The 14,051-nt window shown below is 48.6% G+C and overlaps 1 protein-coding gene across 1 annotated transcript; it reads left to right on the top strand.

Annotated features, from left to right (window-relative positions):
• Positions 1-7,775: 7,775 nt before the first annotated feature.
• TIMM22 (translocase of inner mitochondrial membrane 22) lies at positions 7,776-13,767 on the top strand. The gene is made up of 4 exons (XM_045773302.2): positions 7,776-8,227; positions 9,736-9,932; positions 11,547-11,619; positions 13,030-13,767. The coding sequence occupies exons 1-4, from the start codon at positions 7,990-7,992 to the stop codon at positions 13,104-13,106; spliced, it is 585 nt and encodes a 194-aa protein (XP_045629258.1). The 5' UTR covers positions 7,776-7,989; the 3' UTR covers positions 13,107-13,767.
• The last annotated feature ends 284 nt before the right edge of the window (positions 13,768-14,051 follow it).

Below are 14,051 nucleotides of genomic sequence, written 5' to 3'. Positions count from 1 at the left end.
CTTATTTATTTTTTAGAGAGAGAGAGAGCAAGAGAGCATGGGTGCTAGCGGGGTGGGAGGGGCAGAGGGAGAGAATCTCAGGCAGACTCCCTGCTCAGCTCGGAGCCTGATGTGGGGCTCCTCTTGGGGCTCCCTATGGGCTTCCCCACAGGGCTTGATCCCATGACCCATGGGATCGGGATCTGAGCTGAAACTAAGAGTTGGTCACTTAACTGACTGAGCCACTCAAGCGCCCCATTATCTGTTCCTTTTGTTAAAAGTTGGTCTTTTTTACAGATCCGCTGATAAGGGAAATTCCTTGACAGAGAGTTGAGTGGAGATGTGATGAGGGTCACGACGAGGTGTGGTGCTTATCTTGCTGGCACCAACTTCATAGGTAACTTTGGGGAGTCACCATTACTGTGCTTTTTATCGTTCATGCCATCCCTCAGCAAAGCCAGAGGAGCCCTCTGGTTCCTGAAGCCTCCCAGCACTTTTCTGAGTTGGAAGTGTGAGGTGCGAGAAAAACATTATGCATATTTCCATCGCCTCCAATGCCTCTCAGATCAAACCGGGATCACAGCTCAGCATCGCTGTGACCCTATTGTAGACACGGCCAGGGGATGATTCATTAACCGAGTCTGAAGTGGGTCCTAACAATCCATCAGGCTGCCAGACTGTTCGCCAAGGCTCCAATCGCTTTTGGTAAGCAAAGCCAAAGCAACAGCCCAAGAGATAGTAAGCAAATCTGGATTGTTGGTATGAGTGAGGAAATAAAACCTCCAAACAATTATGCTGGGGGAGAAATCTGTTCCAGAACATTAAGACCACCCACCAGAATCAGGCTACAGTCTCAGGACTGTCACTGGAAACAGCACAGGATACCGATGCTCTCACCATGGCTACCTTAGGTAAGGGGCAAAAAAGAATCAAGAGATAGGGTGCCCAGGTGGCTCAGTCAGTTAAGAGCCTGCCTTCAGCTCAGGTCATGGCATGATCCCAGGCTCCTGGGCTCCCTGCTCAGCGGAGAGCCTGCTTCTCCCTCTCCCTCTGCCCCTTCCGGCTCGTGCGCACACGCGCGCTCTCTCTCTTTCTTTCAAATAAATACATAAAATCTTCTTAAAAAAGAATTAAGAAATAGTAATAATAAATATTTTCTAACAATTGTCCTTGACTGAGGACAAGGCACAAGTCAAAAAGTCCAAACTCATCTCTCAAACACTACAGGTCACCAGTTATTAAGAATGATTCTGAGCTATCACTTCTAGATCCAAACGAGATAGGGAAAGCAAACAAACGGGAATGGAAATGTTCAAATGAGAACTGAACGTGGCCTGAAGCTGAACTGTCTTCTTGGGCACAAGCTATAAAAGCAACATATTGAGTTGAGATTTTCTCCTGGCATGGAGGAGAATTCTGAGCAGGGAACTAATCACGTTTCTGTGCTGAACGATCGCTCTGGATGGTTTGGAGAAGAGCAAGGTCGTAGGTATGAAGAACAATTAAAACCCTATTAAATGAAAACTGACTAGAGCCCAGACCATGGCAGTGGCAATGAATTATAAAGTGAAGGGATGGATTTGATAGCTATCTGGATGGTACGCAGGGGATGCAGGAAGCAAGGCGTCTAAGACTAATCGAGTTCACAGAAGCACCATTCACCTAGATGGGAAACTCAGAAAGAGTAGGTTTGTGGAGGAAATAAGTTCTCACTTAGACCCACCCGAACCCCGTAGCCCCCTAGCAGCTTCTATCTGTGGGTGTGCAATAAAAGCCACATGCCCTTAGGCGAACTCTTGGTCTGTCTCTCCGATCTGCTCCCTGGCCTCAGGGAGCCTGATTTGGGATCCAACTTATTTTTTTCCTAAGTGTTCCCCTCTAGGTTCAGGCTCCTCTGTGCTTTGTGAGGCCTCCTACGGTGCTTCTGCTCCCAGTTCACAGGCAAAAGCATTTCCTGCCAACCCCCACACTGGTGATGCCTCCTGAGACCTCAGAGAGCCCACCTTGGGCCAAAGTCCCTTCTCCTGGGTAGGGATGGAGGGACGGAAGTTTTTCTCTAAACCCAGGTTGGCATCAGCATTCCGAGTCCTGGACCTGCTTCCAATCTGACCAACTCTTCTTGTCCATGGGAGGTTCCCATGTCTGAGCAAGCCATCCAACGCCTGGCTCTTACTCTGCTCTCTGGTCAGAAGTCCACCTGGCGGTGTTCCTTGCAGACAATGGTGCTCCTGAGTGACGGGCGATGAGCTGTGAAGAAGCTCTAATAAGAAATATAGAACTCCGCCTGCCCTGCCTGGGCCATGGCCCCAGCAAAGCGGCACGCCTGCTGTGCCCCTCCGGGAAAAGTTTGTTCTCAACCCAGAGGATCTCCAGGCTTTCTCACTCAGCCCTGAAAGTAACATTAGGACATGGGACTGTGCAGCAGTGCCTCAGCCCCGTCTTGCAGTCCTGGACAGAAATCATCTCGTGCAGCCTTCTCACATGACCACTGTCGACTTAGAGGTGCCTTCCATCTTTTCGGCCAGCATCCTCTGAGAGTCCCTGGTACGTGCCTGCCACAGCACGGCCTCCAGGCAAAGAGCAAGAAGTGCACTTAAAATCCCCAGAGGAGGGGCACCTGGGTGGCTCACGTGGTTAAGCGTCTGCCTTTGGCTCAGGTCACAATCCCAGGGCCTCAGGTCGTGATCCCAGCATCCCGGGATCGAGCCGCAAGCAGGGTCCTGGGATGGAGCCCTGTGTCTGGCTCCCTGCTCAGCGGGGAGCCTGCTTCTCCCTCTGCCCGCCCCCTGCTTGGGCACTAGCTCGCTACTGCACTCTCTCTCTAATAATAAATAAATCTTAAAAAAAAAAAAAGCCACAGAAGAGCTCCTGGGCCACATTTTGTCCACACAAGGGATCCGAAATAATACCAAACATGGTGTTACATTCATGGACGTGAGAAGCCCCCTTTCTCTTTTTTATAATTGTTAGTCATCTGTACACCCAACATGGGGCTCAAACTCACAACCCCGAGATCAAGAGTCACACGCTCTACAGACTGAGCCAGCCAGGCACCCCAGAACCCCTCTCCTTCTAATTATCAGTCAGGAACATTCACCATTTCCTGGGACTTTCCTACATATTTCCAGCAGTTCATGTCTTACTTTTCTGCCCTATGACCCCTCAATTCCTGGTTTCCTCCGAAAGGGGAAGGTGTTCTCAGTCTCCAAAGCTTGGTGGCCATGAGTGCTATGCTGTCAGATACAGAACAGCAACGACAACAAAACAGCTCTGACTCACAGCATGTACTGATGTCCATGGTGTGAATGTCATGGCCAAGTTCAAGCTACCAACGTGATGTCACTGATCGCAAAGTGGAGAAGAAATGCCGGCGATACACCATTCCATAGCATTCTTTTCTTCTCTCCTCCTTTCTTTCCTTCCTTCCTTTCTCTCTCTCCCTTTCTTTCTTTCTTTCTTTCTTTCTTTCTTTCTTTCTTTCTTTCAAAATTTTATTTATTTATTTGACAGAGAGAGAGCACAAGCAGGGGAAGCGACAGAGAGAGAGGGAGACGCAGGCTCCCTGTGGAGCACAGAGCCCAATGTGGGGCTTGATCCCAGCACCCTGGGATCATGATCTGAGCTGGAGGCAGATGCTTAACTGACTGAGCCACCCAGGAGCCCCTTGCTTTATTTTTTTTAAATAATTTGTCCTTTAAAAAAAAATTCTTTTAAGTAATCTCTACCCCCAACGTGGGGCTCGAACTCACAACCCCAAGATCAAGAGTCACATGCTGTAGTCCGACGAAGCCAGCCAGGTGCCCCCACCCTATTTATACTTCTAACAAATCCCTCTCTTCTTGTGGGAGCCGGCCGGGGTTGGTTTCTGTTGCTTACAACAAAAATAATATTTACTCTGTGGCTTAGAAAATTCTGGTCAGAGAGCAGGGGAAGCTCCTTCCTGTTTGCTAGGCCAGAAGTTAATTAGTTGGCTCCTTTTTTGCTTGTTATCTTGAAGTTTTAGAACCACAAGAGATAAGGATCAGTAAAGGAAGTTTTCCACAACTCTCCATCTTCTGCCATCAGTAATAAAGCACTGATTATTTATGAACGATGAAATTAGCTACGCTGCTTTCTCAGAAAGGTTTATTTTGTTCTTTTTGCTTCAAAAATCCAAACAGTAGAGAACTTATCCTGCCTCTCTTAGAGGGGTGTACCGAAAGAGGTTCCTCATGGGACAGAAGTGGGGTGACTTAACCTCCTTTTGAAAATCCCAATGATTAGATAGAAACCGCTTCCATTATAAAGGATTTTCAATCACAGCTTTATTGGAGACACCAAAAGTTATTACTATATACGTTAAATATCATCAAGTAACAAGCTAGCCAAATATCTCAGGATTTGGAGAAAAATGTATGAACTTTGCAAAAAACACGTGGTGCTTTTTTGATCCCTTGCTTTTTGTAACTTGAATGGGTATTCCCTTTAGAAAGAAAAGGCCAAGCCATGTGGAACAAGGCTTGTGGGACACTGGTGACAATTTACCAAACCCATCCCTTCAAAGATGCAGGAAGGACTGCATATGGCAAATAACCGAGACTCTTTGCTTTGCAAGTTCATGTTTGTTCCAACAGGCTGTGGGCACACCCACGGTACCTCTCAAATTTTGAGCAGTTACCTCCCATCCCAGGGTTTACGATGATCTGGGGGGGTGCACCTCTCCCCCCGGACGCTTCCAAGTTTACCAGCCAAAGCCTCTGAACAGAAATCTAGAGGACCAACAAGAGTGGGCAACTTTAACCCTAGATCCTCAGCCCAGAAAAACTGGCCGTTGCTTGCCTCTCTTGCTGCTGCCCTGAGAGAGGCTGTATGGGCATCTTGGAGTGAGCTAGGGCTGTCCAGAGGGAACCTTTGGGGAGAGACAAGTGGTATGGCTGTCTACCCAGGTAGGGGCAGCCTCTGCCCAGGTGTGGTGCCTTACCCAACATTCCTCCCTAACCAGCAACTCTAGCCAAACGGGTGTGCAGGTGGCCCTATGTTAAAGTGAACACCTTGCCTTATGCGACCAGATGTGACAGACAGAGCAAGGATTGTACCAACTCTTAATTCCTGAACATCCTTGGATTTCCCCTCTGACCGACACTTCTCACCCGAAGACAAAGCCATCCTTGTGACGCTGGTGGATATCGTCACCTTCTCAGGCCGCTTCGGCTTCTGCTCCAGCCCAGCTCCAGCCACTTCTTAGTACCTTCTCCTTCCATGAACTTCTCAGACGCCATATTTCCATCCTCAGCTCCCAGAAATCCTCTGGGTTTGGAGGACATGGGCCTAGGCCCTTTATTTTACTTATTTAATTTTTAAGATTTATTTTATTTATTTTAGAGAGAGAGTGCACACGCATGGGGGTAGGGACAGAGGGCAAGGGAGAGCAGATCTCAAGCAGGCTCTGCGCTGAGTGCGGACCCGATGTGGGGCTCAACCTCATAATCCTGAGATCACGACCCCAGCTGAAACCAAGAGTCGGATGCTTAACTCACTGGGCCCCCAGGCGCCCCAAATTTCCCTTAAATACAAAGTCACTTGTCCAGCAGCCAATATCCACAGTGGATCAGTTGGCTCCTCAGAATATCTATGAGGCTGGACCACCTGCCGGCGACAGGACTATTCAGACTACTTACTCCCTGTTACCAAATTCACATACGCTTCAAATCCACGTAGGACACAACGCACTTCTCCACTGGGACCTCTTCATTCTATCCCACTCGTGCCGTTTCTTTTACTCATGGGCTCCAGTGACATGCTGAGCCAACTACAGGCCAGCTGGGGACTCTCGGACACCTGGGATGAGATACGATCTGACCTCTCTCCCATTCAGCACCTACTCTCTGGCGTCCTTCAAGTGAGGAATCCTCCCCTCAGCGTGTTCTGACTTCTTCCTACAACACTCCCCGTGAATCTAATTCATCTTTAACTGTCCCCTGTTCTCCCTGACCCACTGAGATGCTCCCCCTGTAGCCTTGGGGCCAGGACAGACAATCCGGGCTAGGGAAGCAAACTATAATGTGAGACTGCTGGACTCCAGGGCCAGAGAGTGTCCCTAGACTACTGGCAGAGGCTCAGCCCAGGGAAACGGACATGGGAAACCACTTCTCACTTTCAGAATATGTTTGAAGAGGTTCAAGCTTTCCATCAGCTGAAACCCATTCCACTTATGGAAGGAAATGGATGGGTGGAGAGAGACGCCAGTGCAGTGCCTGTAACTGTTCTCTCTCCAACTCTGATCCAGGCCAAGGATCCAAGGATGTTCCATAAAAGGCTCCCTCCTTCATGGACCTTGGCCACATGGAATTTCTTCATGTGCTGACCCGGATCTTACCTGAACTCTAAACAGATCCTTTGTCTGGAGATTGATTATTGCTCTCTAAGTAGTTCCATTCATTAATTATTTAGACTGTTCCTTGCTTTCCAAGGCCACCTTACCTGGGACTTGCTTGGGGGGGCGGGTCGCAACCCAATTTCTCTCAGATCCAACTGTGGGTCTTAAGACCTCGGTATATATCAGAGCCCTGGGTTCCTCATTCGTCTGGAAGGAAAGGGCGGTTGGAAGGGCATGTTGAGTTAGAGGTGCTTAGGGGAAATGGTCTGGTTCTTGTGTTTAGGAGAAAGGTCTAAGCTGGAGATAAAGATTTCAGATCACTACTGCATTAAGGTGGAGTAGAAGCCACAAGGATGAGTTGCTCAGGTGGAATGAGCTGCGTGAGAAGAGAGTAAAGGATGAAGCCCTGAGAGGACCAACAAGAAAAGGCCAGGAAGAGGTGCCTGCAAAGGAGATCGGGCAACTGGAGAGGCTGTAGCAAAACTAGGAGAGAGACGCTCCACCAAAAATATGAAGAAACTTCAGACAAGGAGGAAAGAGTCAACAGTGTCAAATGCAGTGGAGGGAAGTCTAGTAAAATGAGGTCTGAATTAGATTCAGCAACTGGGAAGTCATGGGGGACCTCTGGACCGGCTCATTCAGTGGCTTAGTGCAAACAGAAGCAGGGTGAAGCATATGCCATGCTCTCGGGCACAGAGAACTCTGGGTACCAAAGTTCTCTGCCAATGGTGACTGGCTAGGCTCACCACCTGTTTCCATTTATGTTTCTCTTAGCTAAAACACCCAATTACATTGCTAGTCTGGAGCAATGCACTAGCTTGGGGTCTATTTTACAAACTACTGCAAAAGTTTGTCTGGGTTCATATACAGTACTATCTTACAATTGGTTTCACATAATATAAACTTGGCTTCCCAGGGCAATGCTAGTCCCACATCACCAATTCCACTGACAGCAACAACTGGCTGCAGGAGCAGCAGCCCCAGCCTTGAGCTCTCCATCTGGCCAGTCGTCTCAACCTCCTACCACCGTCCCTGATTTTTCTTATACTTGGCTAGTTTCGCTCATTTGTTCACTCATTTGTTGGGTCTCTTCTCTCTCCAAGGTTTAATTGTCAAACAAAACATATATTGCATACAATTATACCACGCTTTCACGTTTATTTACAAAGCACCTTCCACCATTGACCTCTGTAAGGAATGCTTAAGCTGGAAGGGCAGTGGCGGGGCGCGTGCGCCCCCTACCGTGGCCCCGGAGCGCTGCAGCCTCGCGGGCACGCTACCGCTCCCCCACCCGCTGTCGGGAGCTCCGGAGGAGGCGGCGAGGTGAGTGCCCACGCAAAGCCTCCTGGGAAATGCCTGGCCTACAAATCCCTGTACCCACCGCGCTGCAGCCGCGAAGAAGGGGGAGCTTTCTGGTGACTCTAAATCTTGATGCTGCACAAGTCTGATTCAGTATTCACAAGAGGCTTTTGGGGAACATGATATCTCTTTCGCCGGATGCACGAACGGACTTTGCTGCCGCGGTTTCTTGGACTTGTTGTTTGTGGCGAATCTGCCGTTGCGTCGCGGAGGCTAGGCGCGCAAGGCCTTAACGTGAAGCTTGCGGAATCTGCTGTGGGAAGGCAAACGCCAGGGTTTCTCGGGCAACTACTGTCATGGCGGCGACTGCCCCCGGTGCGGGGGCCTCCGCGCCTGAGGCGGCGGGGTCCGCCGAAGCCCCGCTGCAGTACAGCCTTCTCCTGCAATACATGGTGGGCGACAAGCGTCAGCCCCGGCTTCTGGAGCCCAGTAGCCTGGGCGGGATCCCGAGCCCAACCAAGAGTGAGGAACAGAAGATGATCGAGAAGGCGATGGAAAGCTGCGCCTTCAAGGCAGCGCTGGCCTGCGTGGGAGGTGAGGCAAGACTAGGGGGCCCTTTGGGAGGCTGAGGGCTTGGACGGCAGCGGGGTCCTCTGTCAAGAAGACCACGCGCCTGGGAGGCGAGGAGCCTGTGGACCTCGAGCTTGACTACACCCCTGCCGCGATCCGTGAACTCGAGTAACCCTTCTCTAGGCCCTGAGGTTAGTTTTCTCCTCCGGAAATTGGATCAGAAAATCGGTACTATATGGGTCGGGTCCTGGAAGTTGGTTATAAAATGGCTGACTTCATTCATTCGTTGATTCGCTTTTAAATAAGCATTCTTTCGACAAAGTATTACAAGTAACCATCACGTGCTGGGCGGTGGAGGGACAGGGTAAGAGACCAGAGCCTGGTTCTCATGAAGCTAACATTTTAATATATGTAGAAGCAAGAGTGTTGAGGAGGAGCCTGGCAGGGAAGAGCAGGTGCAAAGGTCTGCCAGGAACCGGCTTCGGGTTTGAAAAACAAAGGCCACTGTGGCCAGTGTGACCAGATGGCGGTGAACAAGGGGAAAGAAATCTGGAGCCCCCCTCCCCCCTTTTAAAACCTTTTGAAGGTTTAAATGTTTGAATATATGGTGTCCCTCCTGTAAAGCGGTTTGCCACATTTGCAGATGAGTTGAAATCTCAATGAGAATGAAAGACAATCAAGAAACAAATATAGTGAGTGCAGATGTGAAGTATAGTAGAAAGGAAGGAGAGGGGTATTTTTTTGGTTTGGGGAAGGCTACAAGAGGTGACTGCAGGTGTATCTTGAAGGGTGGAGAGAACAGGGGTAGACAAAGAGGAAGGGAAATGCCCTTTCAAGTTGGGGGTGGAGTTGGGGATTTGGGCTTTTTGCTTTTAGGCATTAGGGCAGTCATTGATGCCCATGATCCAGCATGGAGTGGGGCAGAGGAAAGAAAAGTCTGTGGCTAGGGAGACGGTATCCTGCATTTGCTAAACTGAACTCAGTGAGGCCTGATGACAACTGTGAACGTCACCATCAAAGTCAACAGCTGAAGGTATGAGTATAGACAGCAGAAGGTTAAAGATTGAATCTTGAGGAATGTTAGAAAATGAAAGGAGGCTGGGGCACATGGGTGGCTCACTTGGTTAAGCATCTGCCTTCGGCTCAGGTCATGATCCTGGGGTCCTGGGATCGAGCCTGCATTCTGCTCCCTGCTCAGCGGGGAGCCTCCTTCTCCCTCTCCTCTGCTTGTGCTCTCTATCATTATCTCTGTCTCTCTCTCAAATAAATAAAGTCTTAAAAAAAAAAAAAATGAAAGGAGGAAGAAATCCAAAGGAAGTCAGAGAAGCTGTCGTCAAGATAGTTCCTGGCTTGTGTGATGTGGAAACCAGGTAACTGGAGGGTTTGAGTGGTAAGGTAGAGTTGGAGGGCGTACGTAGAGGGTGTCCCCTTTGCTGGTGGCCATCCAAAATGTGCTTTTTGAGTATGATGACCTCATTACAGTAACCCAGAAAACATGCCAAAGAAATCTTCATTTCTGTGTTTGTTTTTAGGATTTGTCTTGGGAGGTGCATTTGGGGTGTTCACTGCCGGCATTGATACCAATGTGGGCTTTGACCCTAAGGATCCTTACCGTACGCCGACAGCAAAAGAAGTTCTTAAAGACATGGGACAGAGAGGAATGTCCTACGCCAAAAATTTTGCCATTGTGGGTGCCATGTTTTCTTGCACTGAGTGTTTGGTAGAATCTGTAAGTGTCTCTGCCTTCTGATAAAGCCTTGCCTGTACCATCTTATGACTTTTTTTTTTTTTTAAGATTTTATTTATTTCACATAGAACAAGCAGGGGGAACAGCAGGCAGAGGGAAAGGGAGAAGGAGGCTCCCTGCTGAGCAGAGCCCGAGGGGCTCCATCCCAGGACCCCAGGATCATGACCTGAGCTGAAGGCAGATGCTTAACCAACTGAGCCACGCAGCCCCCCCCCATGTTATGACTTCTAAAGAGAAATGTTAATTAGAAAGCAGATCAGAGATGTCTGATACTTGCTAGATTGAATTTTTCGTTAAATAGGCCCCAATGTAAACTTTTTGTGCCTTTATTGCATTTATTTGGGCTTGCATTGTTTTTTACTTCTCTTTGTAGGCTAGAATTTGGTTTATTTTTTTAATTCTTAAAAATTCTAGTTAGTTAGCATACAGTGTAATATTAGTTTCAGGTGTACAATATAGTGATTCCACACTTCCCGTACAACACCCGGTGCTCATCACAAGTGCCCTCCTTAATCCCCATCACCTATTTCACCCATCTCCCTTCTGGTCACCATCAGTGCTCTATAGTTAAGAGTCTGTTTCTTGGTTTGCCCTTCTCTCTCTCTTTTTCCCTTTGCCCATTTGTTTTGTTTCTTAAATTCCACATGGATGAAATCATATGGTATGTGTTTATCTGTGACTGACTTATTTCACTTAGCATAATACTCCCTAGCTCCACCCATGACATTTCAAATGGCAAGATTTCATTCTTTTTTATGGCTGATACTCCACTGTGTGTGTATATATCTTTATCACATCTTTATCCATTAGTCAATAAATAGATGGACGCTTGGGCGGTTTTCATGATTTGGCTGTTGTAGATAACGCTGCTATAAACATCAGGGTGCAGTTATCCCTTTGAATTGGTATTTTTGTATTCTTTGGGTAAATACCTGGATTGTATGGTAGATTTCTTTCTTTCTTTTTTTTTTTTTTTTTAAGATTTTATTTTTAAGTAATCTCTACACCCAACCTGGGGCTTGAATTCATAACCCTGAGCTCAAGAGACACACAGCTGAGCCAGCCAGGCGCCCCAAGGGTTCTATTTTTAACCTTCTGAGGAATCTCTGTACTGTTTTCCAGAGTGGTCGTACCGTTCACGGTCCCACTAACAGTGCAGGGGGTTCCCCTTTCTCCACATCCTCACCAACACCTGTTGTTTATCGTCTTGATCGTAGCCACTCTGACAAGTGTGAGGTGATATCTCATTTAATTTTGATTAGCATGTCCCTGGTGATGAGTGATGTTGGGCATGTTGTCATGTGTCTGTTAGAAGTTGGTTGAATGATTTTAACCATGAGCCTTACTGGGGAACCAGAGAAGAGATCAGGGTCGCTTCTCAAATGGCGCGCTTGGTTTCAGCACTCTGGCACCACCTGCAGGAAGCTTCCATGAACACATTCAGATTTTAGGAACTATATTTTGGAAAGCAGAAAGGATTGGGTTTCCTTTGGGGAGGGACTAAATTAGCCAGCTAGAAACCCTGTTTTTTTTTTTCCCTTAATCATGTTGTCTGGCTTGTTTCTTTGGCTCTAAACTGCACTTCTCCACCCACAGTACCGGGGAAAATCAGATTGGAAGAACAGTGTCATTAGTGGCTGCATCACTGGAGGAGCCATTGGTTTCAGAGGTTAGTAAACAACTCTTGCATGGTTTTCTTTGTGGCCTTGGACAACGTGCTGTAGTTGACATTTCCAAACATATGAGTGTTTCAGGGACAGCCCAAGGCATATGTGGACACTTGATACTCTTCTCTTCTGACAAGTAAATCACATTTACTTTGCATTAACCTAATTTTGGAAACTTCTAGTTATCTAGATTAGAGTTTTCTCATCTTTGGCACCGTTGGCCTTTTGGACCACATAAATCTTTGCTAGAGAGAGAGTATGGCTGTCCCGTGCCTTGTAGGATGTCTCGCAGTGTCCCTCGCCGCTTCCCACTAGAAGCTGTAGCATCCCTTAGTGGCGGCTCTGAGAGTGTCTCTAGACATTGCCGGATTCCCCCAGGGGACCGAATCACCTGTGGCTGAGAATCACAGGAAGATCTAGATTTTAGGAAAAAGAACTGCCCTCTCATGGAAAAGATGGGAAGAACTTCCTCCCAGGAAGGAATTTTGAAGTGTGTCGATCTGTAGGATAGCACAGGAGCACGGCTGGGTCTCGTTCAGCCCCGGAGAGCCCGCTGAACCAAATGGCAGGCACTGTTGAACTTTCAGTTCCGTGCGTTTCAAATAGTTCAGGCATTTTTCTTAATACTATACAACTGTCAGCTTTAATATTGTGTATCAGTTATACGGTAATGTCTTTCTGCAGTGAGGATTCTTAGACTTCTACCCATTGAAAGCCAGATAGGGATATTCTGGAAATGTCAGGTTATCAGCAGTAAACAACAAAGAAAACAGTTCTCTGCACTTCTCGCTGTTGGCGGGCCCATCAGGAGTGTGGTGTGGGGTGTCAGTGACCTGACTCTCCCAGTGTCCATTGCTAGGCCACTCTCCATCTGCTGTGCCCTGATTTACCCGAAACAAAAAGCCTGTTTTCTCCTTCTCGGAGAGGCAGGATGATTTGCTGTCATTAAAAGCTGCTTCTGCTGCTCAGACAGCCATTTGTGATTTATAAAGTAACTTTTCCTTTGGTCTGCCCATCGCTCAGCTCTGTCAGGGACGTGGAGAAGCTCAGCTCCCTCTGAGATTGCTTTGATCACCTTCCCAGGAATTTATTTCATAAACACATCAGGGTAACAGGCCATGTGCTTTCACTTGCTTCCAAGGGCTGGTTCTCTTAGCCAGTTTCCTGCCCATGAGGGGCTATTTCATGAAACTGGAAATCGTCATTTTTTGGAATGTGAAAAGTTGACTGTGTGGCTAGATAAAGCCCCGGAGTGGCTTGTGGACACAGCTCCCTGGGAGTCTTCCAGATCCGCTGGGTCGGTTGAGTGACTTAGGGGGTTGACACCAGTGCCTTTGCCGCCGTGGCTAGGCCGGACTCGTCGTGTGTCCCCCCCCCCCCCCCCCGTAACATCATTTCTGTTCACTTGACAGCTGGCTTAAAGGCCGGGGTCATCGGTTGTGGAGGTTTTGCTGCTTTCTCTGCTGCCATTGATTATTACCTACGGTGAGAGTTAGTGCCTCCGGGGAAGGACACGGCCAGCCCAGGGTCAGCGCTGCTCTGTGGAGGCCAGCTCCTGTCCCACGGCAGCCCACTCGCTTCAGAGACCGCAGACCTTTGTTTTCCCTCACATCGTTGGTGTCATGAGGGAGCCACCGGGCCGCCGCCTGCCACCACCTCTGAGGAGCCACGTTCTCTGCTCCTGGATTCCAGCCACGCCGTGTGCGGGCTGCGCCATACCGGCCTCTCTCGGGCGCATCAGGAGTGTGCGGATTGTAGGAATTAAGCTCCCCAAGTGTTCAGTCCCGACCGCAGCTGGCCCTCTGGTGGCTTGGTGCGGTGGGACCAGAGGTGACTGGACATGTACCAGGAAGCTGGTCTACTTCGGGACTCCGCGCAGTCGTCCATCTCACATGGCAGGGCAGAGTAAATTTATACCGTCTGACCCATTATGTCATTTTGTTTAGTGTTCTGCTCTCTTTGTTAAAAAAAATTAGATTACAGTTTAAAAGGTTGGTTGGTTTTTGGGGGGGAGGGAACACTGACAGAGTGGGTCTTTGGAGCCGCCCCTGGAGCCAGAGTGGTCCTGTCCCCTCCTCTTCCACTTCCCATTACGAACAATTAAGGCTGTTCATACCATAAAATAAATGAATAAATAAAGGGTTGGTTTATTTTTATTTTCAAATTCCGCGAGTCCCCAAAATGTGGTGCCAGGTGGCCCAGAGACTGGTCATCCAGAAGGGAGAGTGAGAAAGTTCCTGAGAAGTGTGGGAATGTTCGATTCTCAGGGTTTACAGAGTAGTGTTTTTCTGAGATTGGCACGTCAGCCAGGGCCTGCCCTCCAAGCAGCCCAGCCCAGCCGTGTCCTAGGACACATTGAAATTCCATGCATAAGCCCCTGGCCTCTTCTAAAAACCCTCCTATGGGCCGGCTGATGGGAATGCCTACCGTCCGA

The sequence above is a fragment of the Ursus americanus genome, chromosome 23, assembly GCF_024610735.1.
Source record: "Ursus americanus isolate L20-20 chromosome 23, mUrsAme1.1.p, whole genome shotgun sequence".
Taxonomy (NCBI): Eukaryota; Metazoa; Chordata; class Mammalia; order Carnivora; family Ursidae; genus Ursus; species Ursus americanus.
The sequence above is the reverse complement of the archived record's forward strand: the minus strand, read 5'-3'. Positions and strand labels throughout refer to the sequence as shown.

Excerpts from the sequence above, each read along its gene's own strand:
- TIMM22 (XM_045773302.2), top strand. The coding sequence starts at position 7,990 with ATGGCGGCGACTGCCCCCGGTGCGGGGGCCTCCGCGCCTGAGGCGGCG. Across the intron at positions 9,933-11,546 it reads CTGAGTGTTTGGTAGAATCT|TACCGGGGAAAATCAGATTG; the intron begins GTAAGTGTCTCT and ends CTCCACCCACAG. Across the intron at positions 11,620-13,029 it reads AGGAGCCATTGGTTTCAGAG|CTGGCTTAAAGGCCGGGGTC; the intron begins GTTAGTAAACAA and ends TTCACTTGACAG.